Source organism: Balaenoptera physalus, assembly GCF_965194825.1.
Source record: "Balaenoptera physalus genome assembly, chromosome: 1".
In the NCBI taxonomy this organism is placed as follows: Eukaryota; Metazoa; Chordata; class Mammalia; order Artiodactyla; family Balaenopteridae; genus Balaenoptera; species Balaenoptera physalus.
Window position 1 is genome coordinate 186,427,611 of NC_138882.1, and position 21,420 is coordinate 186,449,030.

General features: G+C 44.6%; 1 protein-coding gene across 1 annotated transcript; it reads right to left on the minus strand.

Annotated features, from left to right (window-relative positions):
• Positions 1–4,052: 4,052 nt before the first annotated feature.
• On the minus strand, positions 4,053–20,520 carry CFAP107 (cilia and flagella associated protein 107). The gene is made up of 4 exons (XM_082417501.1): positions 16,171–20,520; positions 11,478–11,591; positions 7,589–7,766; positions 4,053–6,363 (listed from the first exon to the last, which is right to left on the minus strand). Exons 1-4 carry the CDS (start codon positions 16,282–16,284, stop codon positions 6,179–6,181), a joined length of 591 nt encoding a protein of 196 aa, XP_082273627.1. The 5' UTR covers positions 16,285–20,520; the 3' UTR covers positions 4,053–6,178.
• Positions 20,521–21,420: the final 900 nt, after the last annotated feature.

A 21,420-nucleotide genomic window follows, 5' to 3' on the forward strand; every position in this document is an offset into this window, starting at 1 on the left:
TCTCCTAAGCTTTTCCTCTTCCAAGACTTTTTCCAAATCCAGGGTCCTGTCCTTCCACAGGGCTTCCTCCAGGCCTCACCCCTGGCCCAGCTGTCCAGAGGATCTTGCATCTCCAGCTACCAGGGAGCACTGTGGGCCCAGAATCGGCTTCTGTGCAGGATCCCCAGAGGAAGGTGAGAGAACTTGCATTGCCTTGAACTTTGGGGAAGCCAGGGATTGGAGGCTGGGGAGGTGGAGCGAGACCACCCAGGCAGGGGATTGCTAGGGGACCACCTAAAGTTTGTGAGTAGGGTTGTGACATGACCTGATGCATATTCCCCAGTCTCCCTGTTTGCTGTTGGACAACGTTGAGAGGTTAACAAGGAAGCAGGATACCAGCAGGAGACACTTTGCTGCTCTTGGCAGGGGATCCTGGCTTGCACTTGAGTGGCCCAGAGGACAGCTTTGGGGATGTCCTGGAGGCAGAATCAGCAACATTTTGATCTTAAAGTGAATGTGAGGTAACAGGGTAAGGCAGGTTTCCAGGAACCCCCTAGAGCTTGATTGTGATTTCCTGAGATTGGGAGGAATGGAAAAGGAGCAGGTATGGAAAAAGAAAGTAAGGAGTCTAGTGGGCCATGTATGTTTTGAGATGATTACATCACTGAGTGAAAAGAAATATCAAGTACAGAACAGCACATGCAATAGAATTCTATTTATATAAAATCATATATATATTCATTCAAGAGCTATTGGATAATGCCTCCCGTGGAACATATATTTTACACCTGGTGTTGCAGGATTTGTGGGGTGTAAGGGTGACTCCAGCCCCAACAATTTCAAAACCAGGCCCACTGACCAAGGTGGGTCTCAGGTCCAGAAGTGCAAAGGCACTTTTTCTTCTGATGTCATCAGGGTCACGGTGGGTCAGGTCAGAGTGCCATGCTCAACAGTTTTCTCATATCAGAGGCTACCGGGTGGCACCCCAAAAGCCAAATATGTCCCACACACATCTTTTGGGACAAAGTTCTAACAAATAAAATTTGTGGCCAGAGGTTAAAAATCAAGTTTTATATCACAATTTACTCTCCAATGTCCCTCAGGGGGAAAAAATTAGTAAAAGAAAAATGTAGCAACACTGAGTTCACCTTCCTAAAAGGCATCACTCGGCATGAACTCAGAAGCAGCTTCCCTGATGTGGGGTCCCGTGTCCTCCAGGTCTCCCTGGTCCCCTCCTGCAATCCTTCACTCACCCCCACCTGACCCTGGGGCATGTGGGGTTCCTATCTCATGTAGGAAGATGCCAGGCAATTTTACCTGAAGCTGGGGATTTGTACCAGGAAAGGAAGAAAACTGTTCTCCCACAACTGTAGTGGGCAATGGGTGGGAAGACCCCCAGATGGGAGTTGGGGACTTGGGTTTCAGAAACCACATGCAGCCAAGCTTCTCCTTTTCCAGTGGCTGTGGGAGTCCAAGTCCAAGAAAAACAAAACCCAGCATGAAAGCCGGATTCAGGAGTGACCCGGGGTACCTACAGTGTCACAGGAACCTCAGAAACAATTTCTTTCTCAAACAAAGCATCTGAGGTCCAGGGCGCGAAGTGAGCTACCAGCAAGGTAATGTCTGGCCAGAACTGGGACCTCGGGGTGAGCCCCAAAATGTTGGTAGGTCAACAGGGCTTAGCCTTCCAACTGAGGCATGAATTCTCTGAGCGTCCGTATACCTACGATCACCAACAGACCCCAGAAATTTTCCAAGAAAAAACAGAAAATCACGGGATGGGGAAATATGATTTTTTTTAACATCTTTATTGGAGTATAAGTGCTTTAAAATGGTGTGTCAGTTTCTGCTTTATAACAAAGTGAATCAGCTATACATATACATACATTCCCATATCTCCACCTTCTTGCGTCTCCCTCCCACCCTCCATATCCCACCCCCCTAGGTGGTCACAAAGCACCGAGCTGATCTCCCTGTGCTATGTGGCTGCTTCCCACTAGCTATCTATTTTACATTTGGTAGTGTATATATGTCCATGCCACTCTCTCACTTCGTCCCAGCTTACCCTTCCCCCTCCCATGTCCTCAAATCCATTCTCTATGTCTGTGTCTTTATTCCTGTCCTGACCCTACGTTCTTCAGAACCTTTTTTTTTTTTTTTTAGATTCCATATATATGTCTTAGCATACGGTATTTGTTTTTCTCTTTCTAACTTACTTCACTCTGTATGACAGCCTCTAGGTCCATCCACCTCACTACAATTAACTCAGTTTCGTTTCTTTTTATGACTGACTAATATTCCATTGTATATATGTGCCACATCTTCTTTATCCATTCATCTGTCGATGGACACTTAGGTTGCTTCCATGTCCTGGCTATTGTAAATAGAGCTGCAATGAACATTGTGGTACATGACTCTTTTTGAATTATGGTTTTCTCAGGATATATGCCCAGTAGTGTGATTGCTGGGTCATATGGCAGTTCTTTTTTTCTTTTTTTTTTTAAATTTATTTATTTATTATTTTTTTGGCTGTGTTGGGTCTTCGTTTCTGTGAGGGCTTTCTCTAGTTGCAGCAAGCGGGGGCCATTCTTCATCACGGTGCGCGGGCCTCTCACTATCATGGCCTCTCTCGTTGTGGAGCACAGGCTGCAGACGCTCAGGCTCAGTAATTTTGGCTTACGGGCCTAGTTGCTCTGCGGCATGTGGGATCCCCCCAGACCAGGGCTCGAACCCGTGTCCCCTGCATTAGCAGGCAGATTCTCAACCACTGCGCCACCAGGGAAGCCCCATATGGTAGTTCTATTTTTAGTTTTTTGAGGAACCTCCATATTGTTCTCCATAGTGGTGTATCTATTTTTTTTTAACATCTTTATTGGAGTATAACTGCTTTACAATGGTGTGTTAGTTTCTGCTTTATAACAAAGTGAATCAGTTATACATATACATATGTTCCCATATCTCTTCCCTCTTGCATCTCCCTCCCTCCCACCCTCCCTATCCCACTCCTCTAGGTGGTCACAAAGCACCGAGCTGATCTCCCTGTGCTATGCGGCTGCTTCCCACTAGCTATCTATTTTACATTTGGTAGTGTATATATGTCCATGCCACTCTCTCACTTTGTCCCAGCTTACCCTTTCCCCTCCCTGTATCCTCAAGTCCATTCTCTAGTAGGTCTGCGTCTTTATTCCCATCTTGCCCCTAGGTTCTTCATGACCATTTTTTGTTTGTTTTTAGATTCCATATATATGTGTTAGCATACGTATTTGTTTTTCTCTTTCTGACTTACTTCACTCTGTATGACAGACTCTAGGTCCATCCAGCTCACTACAAATAACTCAATTTCATTTTTTTATGGCTGAGTGAAAACATATATTTTTCCATTGTATATATGTGTCACATCTTCTTTATCCATTCATCTGTCGATGGACTCTTAGGTTGCTTCCATGTCCTGGCTATTGTAAATAGAGCTGCAATGAACATTGTGGTACATGACTCTTTTTGAATTATGGTTTTCTCAGGGTATATGCCCAGTAGTGGGATTGCTGGGTCATATGGTAGTTCTATTTTTAGTTTTTTAAGGAACCTCCATACTGTTCTCCATAGTGGCTGTATCAATTTACATTCCCACCAACAGTGCAAGAGGGTTCCCTTTTCTCCACACCCTCTCCAGCATTTGTTGTTTGTAGATTTTTTTGATGATGGCCATTCTGACCGGTGTGAGGTGATACTTCATTGTAGTTTTGATTTGCATTTCTCTAATGATTAGCGATGTTGAGCATCCTTTCATGTGTTTGTTGGCAATCTGTATATCTTCTTTGGAGAAATGTCTATTTAGGTCTTCTGCCCATTTTTGGATTGGGTTGTTTGTTTTTTTGATATTGGGACTCAGTGTTTTTATCTGAGTTAGAGATTATATGGTACCCATTCAATAGAGCGACAGATAGATTCAGAGAGGAGCAGTAACTTCTTCCAAGGCACACAGCCTGTAAGTGGTAGAACTGGAAGCTCTGTCTGTCAGTGCTCTTGGATACTCTGCCCTATGCTGTGCCAGCACGTGACAGTGCACTGCCCACTTTAAGCCTTGTAATAAAATACTGGAGTCTTAGACTCCTCTCTTACAGGAGGAAGTGTGAAAGAACATGAGGTTCAGATGTTTACCATGTTGTTTTCTCTGCAGAATGTTATTCCAAAAACCGCACAGATAAAATAAAAGTGGAGTAGCACCACCTACTACGGTGGTTCCCAATGTGGGGTCCCCAGACCGGCAGCATCAGCGTCACCTGAGAACGTGTTCTAAAAGTGACTTCTTGGGCCCACCCCAGTCCTACTGATCCAGAAACTCAGAGGGTGGGACCAACATTGGTGTTTTAATAAGCACCTCCTCAAACACCCACCACTTCTGCCGGGGATGCTGAGCTGCCTCACTTTGAGCATCCACGTGAGGCAGGGATGTAGGAAAAACATCCTCTCTGGCTGGATTCCTCCCTCCTTTCCACTCATTTTCAGAAGGTAGGGAAACCCCCCTCCAATCAGGCTACTGCTATTGGTTGTGCAGCCCAATTGTTAATCTGATAGCAATGTTTTCGTCTGACTTTTGAGCGCTTAGTAATCCGGCTCAACTACTTCCGGTCACTACAGTGTTAACAGCCACTTTTTAGACTCTGTGTGTGTGTGTGTGTGTGTGTGTGTGTGTGTGTGTGTAAGGTCATGGAACGCTGACCACGTATGGGCAGCCATGGGCTCTGGGATCCACTCAGTCCCACCTCCACCCTTAACCATTGTCCCTCCACCGTCTCAACTGCCTGGAAAGGATTAGATGGATGGAGGGATAAGTGGTGGAACATGTACTGAGCCCAGAGAGCTCCTGCCTGGCATCCAGGCTGCAGGTGATTCATGCTCCCCCAAAGTGTCCACATCCTCATCCCTGGAACCTGTGAATACGATCATTTATATTCAAAAGGAACTTTGCAGTTGTGATGAAGGATTTTGAGATGGGGGATGACACTGGGTTATCCAGTGAGCCTCACATAATCAGAAGGATCCTTAGAGAGGGAGACAGAGAGGAAAGAAGATGCTACACTGCTGGGTCTGGAAATGGAGGAAGAGGACACGAGCCAAGGAATGTAGGTGTCCCCTGGTAGCAGGAAAAGGCAAGGAAAGAATTGACCCCTACAGCCTCCAGAGGGAACACAGCCCCGAGAATCCACTGTGAACTTCTCACCTCTAAAGCTGTAAGGGAATAAACTTGTGTTACTTTAGGACAGTGAGTTTGTGGTATTTGTTACAGCAGCCATAAGAACTAGTACACCACCTTTCTGGACCTTTAACAAACCTGCCAAGCTCCTTGCCAACTCGAAGCCTCACATCTGCCATCCTTGCAGCCTGAACAACCCTGTCCTCCCTCCCCACCTGTCCCTGCATCCTAGTCTCAGCCTCAATGTCCCCTCCTCAGGGAAGCCCTCGCTCACTAGGTCATGTCTCCACGCCCCCATTACTGCTCTCATGCACCCCTTTAGTTCAGCACAACCCCAGTGATCTCGCTTATGACCAACTGGTCCCCAAGGTCCTCACTTCTGTAAGCCTGTCCCCCAACATCACCCTCTCCTGAACGCAGGAAAGGGATGCATTCAACCTCCCTTTCCTGCTGGACAGAAGGCTGTGAGGCCAGAGGCTGCCTTGACCACGGCTCAGTGGATGTTTGTGGGATGAATGGATGGTGCAGGAGGTGTGAGGAGGCCAGCTGGCTCCATGTCAGCTGTCACTTACGTCTTCTACCACACACTTCCTCAGTCCCCATTCCTCATGTCACTCATTCATTCAACAAACATTCCTGGAGGATATGTACCGAGTTGTGAGAACTTGGAGTCATGTTACCTCTCTGGGCCTCAGTTTCCCCTTGTGTGAAATATGGGAACTTATGGGTTCTTCAGTTACTCTTGACATTCAAGTCTGTCTTCTGCACATACATGACACTCCTTGTGTCAAAGGGCTTTATTTGTGGGCTGGAAAAGAAAGGAACCTGTGGGTTTGAAGGAGGGGTGGAAAGTGGAAAACACAGACCATGATTCCAAGGGCCACTCAGATGGGCCTGATTTAAAACTCTGGAAGTATCTGCAGCCGCCTGCTGGCTGTCTGGCAGGTCCGATGGTGTGGTGGGTCTCCATGTGATCCCACCTGGGCTGTGATGGGGTGGCAGTTCTCAGGAGTGTGGGACAGGCCGCAGGCGAGCAGGAGGCCCCTGAATCGCATGCTCCCGCAGAGACGTAGCACCAGAAGGTGGTCTGGGGCAGGAAGAAGTGTAAACACTCTCCCTCCAGGTGGCCTCGGGTGATGGGAGCCATCTCTGCTTCAACTGCTCATAGAGTCCGTAGTTTGTAGGGGGAGCTGCAAGGCAAACCAGAGTCTCAGTGAACAGGGCTTAGAGGAGGATGCCAGTGTTGATGGGACAGGAGAATGGTTGGCTGGACCCTGCAGGTTCTCCCAGGCTGCCGTACCAGGGAGCTAGGCTGGCCGTGCACCAGAGGGGAGAAGGAGGCTTGCAGGGGAGTGGTTGTCCTGCCAACCCCCGAGAGCCTCAGGGTGTGGCCTGCCCCCTGTGGACCTAGGAGGGACCAGGCACTGTGAGAAGCCTTGGAAAATTCAGCCCCATGACCTGATTGAGGGCGGCCCCATCAGCTCCTGGATAATAACTGCCCCACCCCAGTAGGGAAGGACAGCGCGAGCTTGCAAGAGTGACCTTGCAAGAAACCCTTGCAAAGTAATGCATTGTGACAAGCCGCTCGCTCTCCACAAAAAGATAAGTGCAAAGGCTAGGGGCATCTTGAAATGTAGATCAAACCAAGGCACTCTCCTGGTAAATCTGTGCAAAGTCTTGTTACTGAGGGAAGGACAAAATCCACAATCCTTATTGTGGCCTATGAGCCCCTACCTGGACTTCCTCTACCCCTGCTTTGCAGCTTTGTCACTCGCTATTGCCTCCCCTGGGATGTTCTTCCCTCCAATTCCTGCATGGCTCCCTCCTTCTCAACTCAGTTATTTCCTCCAGAAAGACCATCCTTTGTCATCCCATCCAAATGAGAATCTATATACCTGCCTCACTTTCTCTCCGCTACCCGTTTTCTTTTCTTCATACCACATATCCCGGTGCAGTGTACTGGATCTTAGGTTATCTTATTCATTAATGATGTCTTCTGTGTCTCTTCATGGGGGTGTCAATTCCCTGAGGGCAGGAATTCCTCCCTGTCTGTCACTGCTGTGTCCCCAGGTGCTACAATAGGGCATGGCACCTGGGGATTACTCAGTCAGTATTTATGAAATGGATGACGGAACTGAGTGTGCAGTGACGCTGCCCCCACCACCTGTGCTCCAGGTAAACATGCTGCTGCAGGTGACAGGTTCATCACACAGCAACATCATCCAGCAACACAGGGAGAGGGCAGGTGGCCTGGAGGGTAAACAGGACTCTTTCCCTATCTTCTCATTCTAACGCTCTTCTGGAGTCTGAGTCACCTGTGAGGTTCTTCCGCACCAGGTGGGCACACCTCAGCCCTATGCAGTTACGAACCCTTTAGAGCCCAATAAAGGGGGTGATCTCGAATTATAAAATTACCGAGAAGGGGGAAGTCAGCTTTCTCTGGGAGCCACAGCAACTTATGTCTATCCCACGTGCGGAGCTGGGGCAAGCCGGGGTTATAGTTATGCCGGTTGTAATGGTCGTCGTACGTGCTGATCAGATGGCGGCACGAGGGCTCCTGGTGATGGGTGATCAGGTGTTTGTACGGGAGGCCCTGGAAGGACAGACGCAGGGCATGTGTTACCGATCGGAGGAAGGCATCCACCTGGCTGTGGCTGGAGACAGAATCTGCCCGCCATGGAGATCTGTGGTGTTGATGGAGAGGGGGCCCTCACGGGAGTGTGGCTGCCTGAGCCCTGGGAGCCACCAACAGGAAACACACTTGTCTGCCCACCATGACGCAGTTCACCTTCAAACACACATCCCACCTCAGCTGCAGTCAGTTCTCTGTGTGAGAAGCTCCCAGCCTACGCCAAGACAACTCATCCCGAGACCGAGCTAGGGGGATGCGTTAAAACGAAAGTCAGGATACCCAGCTGAATCGGGAGAGTCTGAGCCATCTCATTGCATGCACTTGTGATCTGAAATTACCCCCTTTGATTTGTCTCAAGTCTCATCCTTCCAAGTGCCGATTTCCATGGCAAGTGAGAGATGTTAAATGCTGAGCCTGACGTCTGCACCTTCTATTTCAATCAGTTACCGTGGGAAGAGTCAGAGGATGCTCCGTAAATTGCCTTCTGCAGAGGATTTACGTCTCCCTCAGCTGGCAACTCAGGGAGTGATTTCTTTGGTGTGGAGTTATTTACAGGGAGAAGAAAGCCGTGTTCTCCCGACTCCGGGACGTTTGCCTGAATCAGTGCTTTTCCTAAGAAAATCCTCTTGGGCCTAAAAGGGAATCCTAGAGGACTGGGCTGATTTACAGGGAGGATAATGTGGATTTCCATGCTCGTCCTCTTGTCTGGAGTAGTGGGGAGGTCTGTGTCTACTATGTCCTAAAAACACTGGCTGCTGGGCTTCCCTGGTGGCGCAGTGGTTGAGAGTCTGCTTGCCAATGCAGGGCACACGGGTTCGAGCCCTGGTCTGGGAAGATCCCACATGCCACGGAGCAACTAGGCCCGTGAGCCACAACTACTGAGCCTGCGCGTCTGGAGCCTGTGCTCCGCAACAAGAGAGGCCGCGATAGTGAGAGGCCCGCGCACCGCGATGAAGAGTGGTCCCCACTTGCCGCAACTGGAGAAAGCCCTCGCACAGAAACGAAGACCCAACACAGCCATAGATAAATAAATAAATAAATTTAAAAAATAATCTGTACTTTAAAAAAAAACACTGGCTGCACCAAATATTTCAGGTGGTGGTTCCATAAATCAGTCAGATCACAATGCCAGAAGGAGGCCAAGGGGGATGCGCACAGACATTAAGCAGGGGTTCCCAAGATCCGCGTCACCAGGCGTCTGGAGTATATTTCCAAGGTCAGGGAAAGCAAGTTGGAGGAGTACTCTTCAGCCAAGGGAAGTTCTGAGGAGGCAACACAGCAGGGAAAGGAGAGAGGCCAAGAGGCATTTTCTTGCAGTTTCTCTTGGTTTGGGGCACAACTCTGCTATCTTGACCATGTGCACAAGATTTTTGTTTTGATCAGGTACGGTAAGCTGACAGACATAGAGACAACTGCCTTTTGAAAGAAGAGTTTATCACTTACAATTCCCAAGAGGAGGGGGCATGTCACATCACACAGGACCACACGGGAAGCACAAGGGTCAGTCAGGAGGCAGAAGGACTGAAGATAGAACATGGCCCAGAGCCTTCGTTGTGCTTTCCAACAGAGGAATGGGCAAAGCAGGGTAGGCATGTTTGAGAAGTGTAGGATTGCACAGTTTGGATAAATTCAGGGTGTCTCTGGTTGTCCCTGCCTGGCCCTGGAGTGGGGAATATTGGCCTCGCATGTGAGCATTAGATAAAGGAGGTGATTGGAGGGATGGGCTCTGGATTGGTTGGTTTGCATCTGAAAGGCATGATGGCAGGCAAGCTGTTTACTGTCCCTAGGAATTAGCTAGCCCTGGGAGGGGCAGCCTCTCCAGGATTAGCAAGGCCCCTAAAAGATCAAAGTAAAATACAGAAAATAAAAAACATGATTAAAACACCTGCCTAGGGGATAAAAACTCCATTGATCCATGGTCAATCTGAAGAGCAGGTGCAGCATTTGCCAAAGGGGGAAGAGTAAAGTGGGGAGGGAGATGGAAGTGGAGGCTGTCGCAGTAGGGGAGCACAGGGTGAAGCACACAGAGGAGCTGACAGCACTGAAGCAGCCACGGGGAAGCGATGCTGTGTCCAGTGTCCTCAGCACACAAACAGGCTATTTGAACCGAATCCCTAGGAACGAATATCCAATTGCTCGGTTCTATTTTGTGTGTGTGTTGGAGGAGGTATCTTAATTTTATCCAGACTCTATGTATGTGTGGTTAAACCTTCATCAGGGTTTGTGATGGGACAACAAATGTCTTTAAGAAAGGGCACCAAAGGTGTATTGAGAGCTAGGCTAAATGCCTCATGTACATTGATGGTTAGGGGATGGTTAGGACTGTGGGTTCTAATTTTGACTTCCTTGTATTAAAATATGTTTGTGTCTTCAGTGCACACTGATGTTAATGGTTGGCAGCACCAAAGCATCAGCATGGTCCGAGGACCATGCAGTGTGACCCAGATGTGACAGCATAAACCAGAGACGCCAACAGGGTCCAGGGATGCTAGCACAGAACTGAAAATCTGGCACTGTTTATACTGACATGAATCCCCAAATGCAGAAGTTGAAGAGTCAACTCTGGCAGGTGGTAAAAAGGGATCTGAGGAGACTCTTTGCTTGATTTCTTGATTTGCTGAGCAGCCCCCTTGCTCAGTCCCTTACCGACAAGCTACACAGCTTCAGACAAGACACTCGCCACCCTTGGGCACATTTTATCTGAAAATGAGGGTGCTGAGCTGGACAATCCCTTGGGTGCCTTCCAGCTCTAAAATGCTCCATCCTGAAGGATGTCCATCCCTCATTCTGTGCCTCCCTGCCCCCACCCTGAATTTAGGCAAAGGTAGGGTTATGTGGGGTGGGAGTGAGGGGACAGAAATCACCTCTATGAGCAGCACGCTGGCAGAAGAAATAACTTGGGGGACACCCAGATCATGGTGGGGACAGGGCATAGTTGTGCACCCAGTGGGTGGGCACCTACAAGCTTAATCTCTCCAGGCTGAGCCTGGTGGGAAGTACCCATGAGGGTTGATATAGGAAGAGGCTTTCCCTCCTGTTCCTGGAAGGGCCAGGATCTCTGAGCCTCTGGCACCCTCTCACCTAATTTGATAAATGTCTCAAATGCCTGGTCTTGGGCATGGAAGGCATGTTCTGAGGTGGCAGTGCCCTGCTCCCCTGTTCTGAAAGCCTGGAACACAGCCACACTCACAAACAGGCACCCAACAAGTGAGAGTGCACTGAATGGTCCTTGACTTTTCATACAAAAGAACAGGATGCTTGGGCACATCTACTGCAAACACTGTCTGTTTAAACTTCACCATCACTTAACTTTTGGAGTACTTTGTGTGATTCCTGACTACATTTACCTTAATTGAACACTTACCTTTGTTTGTTTCCCATATTCTTTGCCTGCACCCTGTTGGAAAAGTGTGAAGGAATGGGGGAAATGGCCCAGGAACGTGCTGGGATACCAGCCAAGGGGAATGCTACCAGCTTGAGATTAGATTGACATCTGTCCACCCAGTAAATAAGGGTAAATGACATTGGCAGCCCCCTGGCTGGGGAGGGTATTTAATGAGGTTACTCCTGAGTTTCTAAGAGGGAAATGGGTCTAGAAAGAGTCTGGCTGTTAGTGTCTCCTGAGCATTGGGAGGGAGTCAGGCCTGAGTGAGGGGTCCTGAGCCCTCTTACCTCAACTCTCCTCTTGCTGTACCACCTGGAGATCTGGTCCGGTCTGTGGCCTGGGAAGGGGGTATACTCTTTTCTATAAATGGTCTGGGGTGTTTTCTCAGTGGCTTTGGTGAACTGAAAAAGACGAAATATTCAGGACAGTTTCTGAGATGCCCCTTCTCAAACTTCTGCTGCATCCCCTCAGCTCCCAACCATTGGAAGCTGGGCAGAAAAAGGGTAAACATGGGCCCCGGGCATCCTGCACAACACAGGCTTAACTGTGCCCCCCTCCCTTCCAGTACTTGAAAAGAAGTGTGCTCAGGGACTTTGCACCCCCCCCAAGAGCCCTTGGGAAAGCTGTTTTGGTGTCACCTGACCATATCTCATGGTCCGCACCTGTTTCTGTTCTCTCCTCTCTCTCCCTGCTCCTCCCTCCTGCTTGACTCCTCCCTTTCTTTTCCTCCTTTGTTCCTCACTCTTCCCAACTCTACTCTTTCTTTCCCCCATTATATCATGTTTTTGTGGTTGATTTTTTTTTGAAATTCATTGTGGTAAAATATGCATAATAAAAGGTACCATTTTAACTATTTTTAAGTGTGTGGTTCAGTGGCATTAAGTACATTAACCCTGGTGTGCAACCACTACCACCCTCCATTTCCAGGACTTTTTCATCCTCTCAAACTGAAACTCTGTCCCCATTAAGCAACAACTCCCCAGTCTTCCCTCCCTCAGCCCCTGGCAACCATCATTCTACTTTCTGTCTCTATGAATTTGACTACTCTATGTACCTCAGATAAGTGGAAATATACAGTATTTGTCTTTTGGTGACTGACTTATTTCACTTAGCATAGTGTCTTCAAGTTTTATCTACACGGTAGCATGTGTCATAATTTTCTTTTAAAGACTGAGTAATATTCCATGGTATGCACATGCTCCATTTTGCTTATCCATTCATTCGTCATTGGATTACATCTACCTTTCAGTTCCTGTGAATAATGCTGCTGAGAACATGAATGTGCAAATATCTCTCTTCAAGATCCTGCTTTCACTCTGTTGATAGTGTTGATAGAGTTCTTTGATGCATAAAGTTTTTAATTTTGATGAAGTCCAATCTATCTATTTTTTTCTCTTGTTGCCTATGTTTTGGGTGTCATATCCAAGAAATCACTGCTAAATTCAAGGTCATGCAGCTTTTCTTCTATGTTTTCGTCTAAGAGTTTTATAGTTTTAGGTCTTGTATCTAGGTCTTTGATCCATTTTGAATTAATTTTTTAATATGGTGTGAGGTAAGTGTCCAACTTCATTCTTTTGCATGAGTATGATGTTAGCTGTGCTTTGTAACAATCTATTTTAAATTGATACTAACTTGCCTTAACTCATTAATAAAAACTCCACTCCTTTACAGCTCTGCCTTTTCCCATTTTATGTTATTGATGTCACAAATTACATCTTGATATACCATGTATGCATTAACATGGATTTATAATTATTTTTATACACTTGGGTTTTTTAATCATGTAGAAAATAGTAGAATTACAAACCAAAATTATAATAATAATGGTTTTTATATTTGTCTGTGTATTTGTCTTTACCAGAGGTCTTTATATTTTCATATGGCTTCAAGTTACTGTCTAGCATTTCTCCATTTCAACTTCAAGGACTCCCATTAGCATTTCTTGTAGGGCAGCCCTAGTGGTAATGAACTCCCTCAGCTTTTGTTTATCTGGGAATGTTTTAATTTCTCTATTTTTGAAGTAGAGTTTTGCTGGCTAAAACAGTATTCTCTGTTGATAGTGGGGTGGGGGTTTTTTGTTGTTGCTGTTTTTGAGCCCTTTAAATGTATCACTCCACTGCCTTCTGACCTGCAAGGTTTCTTTTGAGAAATCTAATGATAATCTTATTAGGGCTCCCTTGTATGTGATGATTCATTTTTCTCTTGCTTCTTTAAAGATGATCTCTTTTTCTTTGACTTTCATCAGTTTGATTATAATTGTCTCTGTGTGGGTCTCTTTGGGGATTTATTTTATTTGATCTTCATTGAGCTTCTTGGATTTGTAGATCCATATCTTTTCTTCCAGTTTGGGTTGTTTTCAGCCATTATTTCTTCAAATAATCTCTCTGCCCCTTTCTCTCTCTCTTTTATCCCATAATCTGTATACTGGTCAGCTTGATGATGTCCCATAAGTCCTTGGGATCTGTTCACTTTTCTTATTCATTTTTCTTTTTGCTCCCTAGACTCAATAATTTCAACTGATCTGTCTTCAAGTTCTCTGATTCTTTCTTCTGCTTGTTCAAATCCACTGTTGAATGTCTCTAGTGAATTTTTTTTCAGTTTCATTACTGTGTTTTTCAATTCCATTATTTTTGTTTGATTCCTTTTTATAATTTCTATCTTTCATTAATATTCTCATTTTGCTTATATATTATTTTCCCAATTTCCTTTAATTCTTTGTCCATATTTTCTTTTAGGTCTTTAAGCATATTTAAGACTGGTGGGTTGTTTTTTAATTCTTTTAAATTTATTTACTTTATTTATTTATTTTTGGTTGTGTTGGTTCTCAGTTGCTGTGCGTGGGCTTTCTCTAGCTGCGTCCAGCAGGGGCTACTCTTCATTGAGGTGCACAGGCTTCTCATTGTGGTGGCTTCTCTTGTTGAGGAGCAGGGGCTCTAGATATGCAGGCTTCAGTAGTTGTGGCACACAAGCTAAGTAGTTGTGGCACATGGGCTTAGTTGCTCCACAGCATGTGGGATCTTCCTGGACCAGGGATCGAACCCGTGTCCCCTGCATTGGCAGGTGGATTCTTAACCACTGCACCACCAGGGAAGCCCCTAAGACAGGTTTTTTAAAGTTTTTCTCTGGTACTTCCATTGCTTGTGCTTCTTCAGGGACCATTTCTGGCACTTTATTTTCTTCCTTTTAGTGGGCCATCTTTTCCTGTTTCTTTGTATGCCTTATGATTTTTTTGTTGAACACTGAGCACTTGAAAAAAACAGCCATCTCTCCTAGTCTTTGCAGACTGGCTCCACTCAAGGAAAGTTCTCCGCTAAGTAGCAGGGCATGTTCTGAGCCTTGGAACCAGCCAGGTATGAAGGTTTAAGTTCTTCTCAGGACTTCTCTGAACATGAGCATGCATCCTCCTTAGGCCTCTGTGTGTGTGTGTGTGTGTGTGTGTGTGTGTGTGTGTGCGCGTGCGCACGCTTTTTATTTCCCCTGTGTATGTGGCTGCTTTAAAATGCCTTAATTATCTGAGGAGTCTCTTCCTGGCTTCTTCTCAGACTCTTAGATGTTCTGTTGCATTCCTCTATCTATAATTTCTTGCCCCCAGACATTTGCAAGTTTGTAGTCCCCTGGCAGCTTTCATTAACTGTGACCACCACTGCTTTTCAAGCTCTTCCTAGCCTAAAATATGAACTACCCACTTTTCCCTGTCCGATCTCTTGAGTTAGGCAGAACAGAGACCAATCCCTCAGGCAGCTTCCAGACAGGTTACAATGTTGCTCCACTGCCTCTGGGTTCCAGGGAGGGAACTGGGAGCTGAGCCACTGCTTCCCCCACACTGCACCACACTGTGCTGGGGAGGGAATGCAGAAAGGGCAAGTAAAAATGCCATGGAATCTCCTACTATTTTGAACGTGGCTTTTTCTACTGGGCATTTGATTTTTTGCTATAGACCTTTGTTTTGCAGAGCTCCCATATAGTTGTTTCAGTTAGGCTATAGTTGCTTTTTAAGTGTTTCCGGGAGAACAAGGAACCTGGAGCTTCTTAGTCTGCCATCTTCCTGACATCACTCCAACTCTGCTCTCTTTACGCAATCTCTTCTAGGTGTTGGACCAGTCCATAATATCCCTGGGTACTGCCTTGCCCACAGGAGCCTGAAGGGATTGGTCCTTGGATTACACACCCCTACTCCTCAAACAAAGCCAAGTGCAGTCAGAGCTAAAAATGGCCAAAAGCCACATCTGGCCAGAGGGGTGGTAAATGTTAATGTTCCCCCATGAAAACAGCCTTTTCCAGTTCTCAGAAATCACCATCAACCTTCCCCCACTTGCATCAAAGCTGCCAATTCTATCTCACCCTCTTTCCCTTGCCTATTTTCCAAGAAGACATGAGGATGTCTAGACGTCTCTGCAGAAATTTAAGTGGGTCAGTCTTGATTGCCACGAATGAAGATATTCTATTTTAAGTAGGCCAATTCAGGCAAAGTATTTTGTGATGACCTTTAAGGTACATGGGAACACCAAAAGCCCATTTGTTCTGTTTTGAAAGTGAAAGCTGAAATGCACAGGCAGGGCAAGGTTGCATAACAGGTGCCAGAGAGCAGCAGTTCATCCCTGGACATCAACACTAGGAGTGTCAAGCCTGCCTTGGCAGGTAACACGTTCTGGGAAGGACCAGCCCCGGGAGAGCAGACATTCTTCAAATCAAGGTGCAGTGGAATTAGGGACAGGGAACATTGGATGCCTAGAAACACTCCACTGTATATAGAACTGCAAGGCACAACCATATTGACACCTGTGCTATGATGTTTTCAAGATGTAATAGGGACCTTGATGATTGCTTGAACGTAACTCCTCTATGTATAGCACAGAGTCCCTAATGCCACCTTCTTAAGATGCAGTCGCCTATGGCCCTTTGAAAATAATAATGCCCTAACTCCTCCCTCTCCCTGCCAGGTCTCCCTCTGAGCCCTCTGCCCACCTTCTCTTTTCTTACCTTCCTCCTCTCCTCCAACCAGTTTCCAGTGAGCACTCTGGTTGAATACTTGGCCTCAATCTTCCAGCTTGGAGTGGAGAAAGACTGTGGACTTACTGCAGTAAGAAACTGCATGGTAAGGATTTGCCCCAAGCTTCTTTGACTTAACACAGTTTAAGGTTTCAGGGGTGGGAGATGTTATGAAGTTGCTGAGTTTGGGATGCCTTTTTTTTCTTTTCAGCAGTCAAAAGGAGTGGTAGTAGATGAAACTCTGCTAACTTCACAGAATAAAAGGGACCTGAGAGTCCACTTTCAGCCTCCAGGGAGAGGTGATGTGATCTTGGATTCCCTACTGTTGACTGTCTCCATGGTGATAGACTCTGAGTATAAATACTCTCCTTAAGGGGGCAGCTGATTCTTCAGGAGCAAAACTGACACCACAAAAGCAAATCAAACCAACAATCACCACAAAAGCAGGAGGCAGAAGGATCTGGTTTCTATGTCACTACCTGATCAAAGGCATCATCTTGGCTGCGTTTTTACAACTAGAATGAGTTGAGATGATCACATTCTACTACTTAATGAGTGCTGATGTGCTAGGCCCATACTGAGACTTTTACATGTACTCACTTGTTTAATCCTCAAAGCAGCCCTATGAAGCAGGTGCCAATGATTGTACCCATTTTATGGATGAGGACACTGAAGCAAGGAGGGATTAAGTAGCTGCCTCAAGTCTCACACGTGGAGAGCTGGGATTTAAATCCACTCTGATTCAGGTCTAAACCACTAGGCTCTACTCACTGCCCATCTGCCCCTTTGCCTAAGGGGCTTGAGGAAGAATCCTATCTTTGTGGTCAAACTAATAAATATTGTTCATTCAGATCATCTCCAGTCATTCATTCCAGAGTCATTCTAGCAAGCATATGCCACATCCTTGGCACTGAGCTGGGGCTACAACGCATCAGTGGTTAGACCAGGGCCCCATCCCTATAGAGCTCAGTCCAATGGGATAAAGACCATGATCTTGTTTATTCATTAAGCCAAAAAATCAGGAACCACCTAGATATCTACCAACAGAGAGCTGATGTGGCACATCATATAAACAAATACCCTGTAGCTGTTAAAAAATGCTGACATAGGAAGATGCCTGCAATATATGGTTAAGCTAAAGAAGCAGTACACTGTAGTCTTGCTTGCCACAAATGAAGACATTCCATTTCAAGCAGGCAATTCAGAGAAAATGTTTTCCAATGGTCTTTAAACAAAAACAGAGGAACTCCAGGAAATTATTTGTTCCATATTGAAACTAACTATGTGGCAGGGAAAAGGCATGGAAGATAGAGCAGAGTAAACTTCTATTTGGCAGGTACCATAGTTTGGGCAAGTCTTGAGCCAGGAAGATGGGCTATCCTCTCAATCAAAACCCAAGAGAGCTACATGTTCTGTATAATTCCATTTTTTTAAACTTTTTATTGTAAAATGTAACACAAACATGAAAAATTACATTAAAAATAAATGTACAGAAAAATTGAATTCTAGTAAACAAAACCCCACCAGCATGTAGGTCAAGAAATAAAACATTCCCAGCACCCCAGAAGTGTTCCCATATGCCTTCTTCCACTCCAACCTGACTTCTGTGGCAATCTCTTCCTTGATTTTCTGTATATGCTTAGCACCAAAGGATGCATTCCTAAACACTAAAGCTTAGTATTGCCTGATTGTGGATTTAAATGGAACCCTCTAGCATGTATTCATTTGAGTCTGAATTCTTTTCCTCAATATGGTTAATGTTTTTAAGAATCATCCATGTTGCACGTAGCTGTGGTTCCTAAATATTTTTGGACACAAAACACGTCTCCTAGTAGCCAGATATAGCCATTTCTCTAGGGCAGTGGTTCTCAAAATTTCTAGTCTCTTAAAAACTATTGAGGACCCAAAGGGCTTTTTAAAATGTGGATTATATTAGTGGTCTGGAGCCAGACTGTACCAGTTCGTGAGAGCCAACACTACATTCTGTAGTCACGTTGGTAGCTTGAAATCAGTCATGACAGGAATATTACACCACAGAATTGCCCAACCCAATGAATTATATTATATATTAATTAGTATTTATTAATTTATAAGAAGTAACAACAAACTTTCAATCTGTTGTAATATGTTGTTTTGTTTAAAGGAGAAAATCAGTTTCACATAGATATGTAGTTAGAAGAAAAAGAAATATTTTACTACCCTTTGCAGTTAATCATGGATATTCTTTGCTACTACACCAAAACTCAACAAGCGGCGGTTTTTTAAGTTTAGTTGCAGTGTGGAATCTGAAACTATTCAGTGAACTCTTTGAGCTCTATTACGTTAAAATCCACTGATTGATCTTGTGCTTTGGATAGATCTTTAACCCATTTGTAATTTTGTAACATCATGGTGGTCATTTGAAAAAGATAGTTTTACTGAGCAGATCTTCCAAATGTTGACATGTTTCATTATACTATATCCAAAAAAAATCACATTTGCTAATATCCCTACTGATATCATCAGAAAAGCACTTATTAGGAAGTTGACAAGCTCACAGTGGTAGATACAGGTTTTCCAAAATTCTAGTTTTAGCTTGAAAGCTCAAAATTTTTGTCATTGGTAACAACTACTGACCATTGTTTTCCTTGAAGTGACAGCCTTCCATCATTCATTTTTGAGAAATCATCCGCCAAATGTTCCAATTCGAATAACCATGATTTGTCTGCCAGTCGTTCTTTCAGGTAAAAATAGTGTTTCATTAAAAAAAAAAAAAAAAAAAAACCCTGGGAATTCTCTGGCGGTCCAGTGGTTAGGACTCTTGAGATTCCATAGCAGGGGGCCCAGGTTGATCCCTGGTCGGGGAATTAAGATCCCACAAGCTGAAAAAAAAAAAAAAAACCCAGCTAATTTCACTCACAACTCAAACAATCACACACAGAGCATTCTTTCTCAAGAGAACCATTGAACTTGGGCACGCAACAGCAGAACTTTCTCATGCGCCCTTCCCATTTCATCACATAGCATGTGAAAAAGACATCTGCTCAAGGGTCAAGATTTAATAAAATTAATAATTTTTACTTCTTCATCAAGGACACTCTATGTGAAACTAGCAGTTTTTTTAAACATCTTTATTGGAGTATAATTGCTTTACAATGTTGTGTTAGTTTCTGCTGTATAACAAAGTGAATCAGCTATATGTATACATATATCCCCATATCCCCTCCCTCTTGCGCCTCCCTCCCACCCTCCCTATCCCACCCTTCTAGGTGGTCACAAAGCACCCAGCTGATCTCCCTGTGCTATGCAGCTGCTTCCCACTAGCTATCTATTTTACATTTGGTAGTGTGTATATGTCAATGCTACTCTCTCACTTCGCTAACACATATATATGGAATCTAAAAAAAAAAGAAAGAAATGGCTCTGATGAACCTAAGGGCAGGATAGGAATAAAGACACAGACATAGAGAATGGACTTGAGGACACGGCATGGGGGAGGGGTGAAGGGTAAGCTGGGACGAAGTGAAACTAGCAATTTTTTTAAAAAACTGCGAGTGTGTGGTGGTGAAGAATACAAATGTTAATGGCACTGCCTTGATTTATGCACAGGCTCTGGCAGTTTTACCCACCATCACTTCTGCACCATCAGTGCAAATGTCAACAACGTGGAAAAAGGCAAATAGCATCTTAATATTACATTGTTGGTGGGAATGTAAATTGATACAGTCATTATGGAGAACAATATGGAGGTTCCTTAAAAAACTAAAAATAGAATTACCATATGACCCAGCAATCCCACTACTGGGCATATACCCTGAGAAAACCATAACTCAAAAAGACACATGCACCCCAGTGTTCATTACAGCACTGTTTACAATAGCCAGGACAAGGAAACAGCCTAAATCTCCATCAACAGATGAATGGATAAAGAAAATATGGTACATATACACAATGGAATATTACTCAGCCATAAAAAGGAATGAAATTAGGTCATTTGTAGAGATGTGGATGGACCTAAAGACTGTCATACAGAGTGAAGTAAGTCAGAAAAAGAAAAACAAGTATCGTATATTAACACATATATGTGGAATCTAGAAAAATGGTACAGATGAACCTGTTTGCAAGGCAGAAATAGAGACACAGACATAGAGAACAAACATATGGACACCAAGGGGGCAAAGGGTTGGGGGATGGGATGAACTAGGAGATTGGGATTGACATATCTACACTAACTAATATGTATAAAATAGATAACTAATGAGAACCTGCTGTATAGCACAGGGAACTCAACTACACTTCACTTCATTGTACAATAGAAACAAACACAACATTGTAAAACAACTGTACCCCAATAAAAAAACAATCATACACACCAAAAAAAAAAAAAAGAAAGAAAATAGTGTTGACCTTGAAGATCCCCTAAAAGGAGCTTGGGGATCTCCAGGGGTCTGTGGACTATGCTTTGAAAACCTCTGCTCTTAGATATATACCTAGGAGTGGGGTTTCTGGGTCATAGGGTATGTGTGTCTTAACTTTGCTAGATAATGCCAAACTATTTTCCAAAGAGTTATATCAATTTACATCCTCCCCCAACAGTGTATGAGTGTTTGTTTACATTACTCCACACCTTCTAGTACTTTTTTAACATCCCAAACAAAAATTATGTACCCATTAACAATAACTCCTCATTCCTTCTTCCCTCAAGCCCTGGTAACCTTTATTCTATTTTTTTGTCTCTATGAATTTGCCTACTCTAGATACCTCATAGCTTATTTCACTTAAACAAATGTTTCCAAGGTTCATCTGTGTTGTAGCATATGTCAGAATTTCATTCCTTTTTATGGCTGAATAATATTCTACTGTGTATATATATACCACACTTTATCTGTTGATGGACAATTGGATTGTTTCCACCTTTTGGCTATGTGAGTAATGCTGCTGTGAACATTGGTTTACAGATAGCTGTTTGAGCTACACTCTTTTGAGTATTCACCTAAGAGTGGAATCAGCACCACAAAGCTATTTTGCACAGCAACCACACCACTTTACATTCCCACCAGCAATGCACAGGGTTCCTGTTTCTTTATTTTTTGCCAACATGTTATTTTTCTTTCTTTCTTTTTTTTTTTTTTTTTTGTAATAGCCTATCCTAATGGGTGTGAGGTGGTACCTCATTGTAGTTTCGATTTATATTTTCCCAATGGCTAATGATATTGAGCATCTTTTCCTGTGCTTATTGGCCATTTGCATATCTTCTTTGGA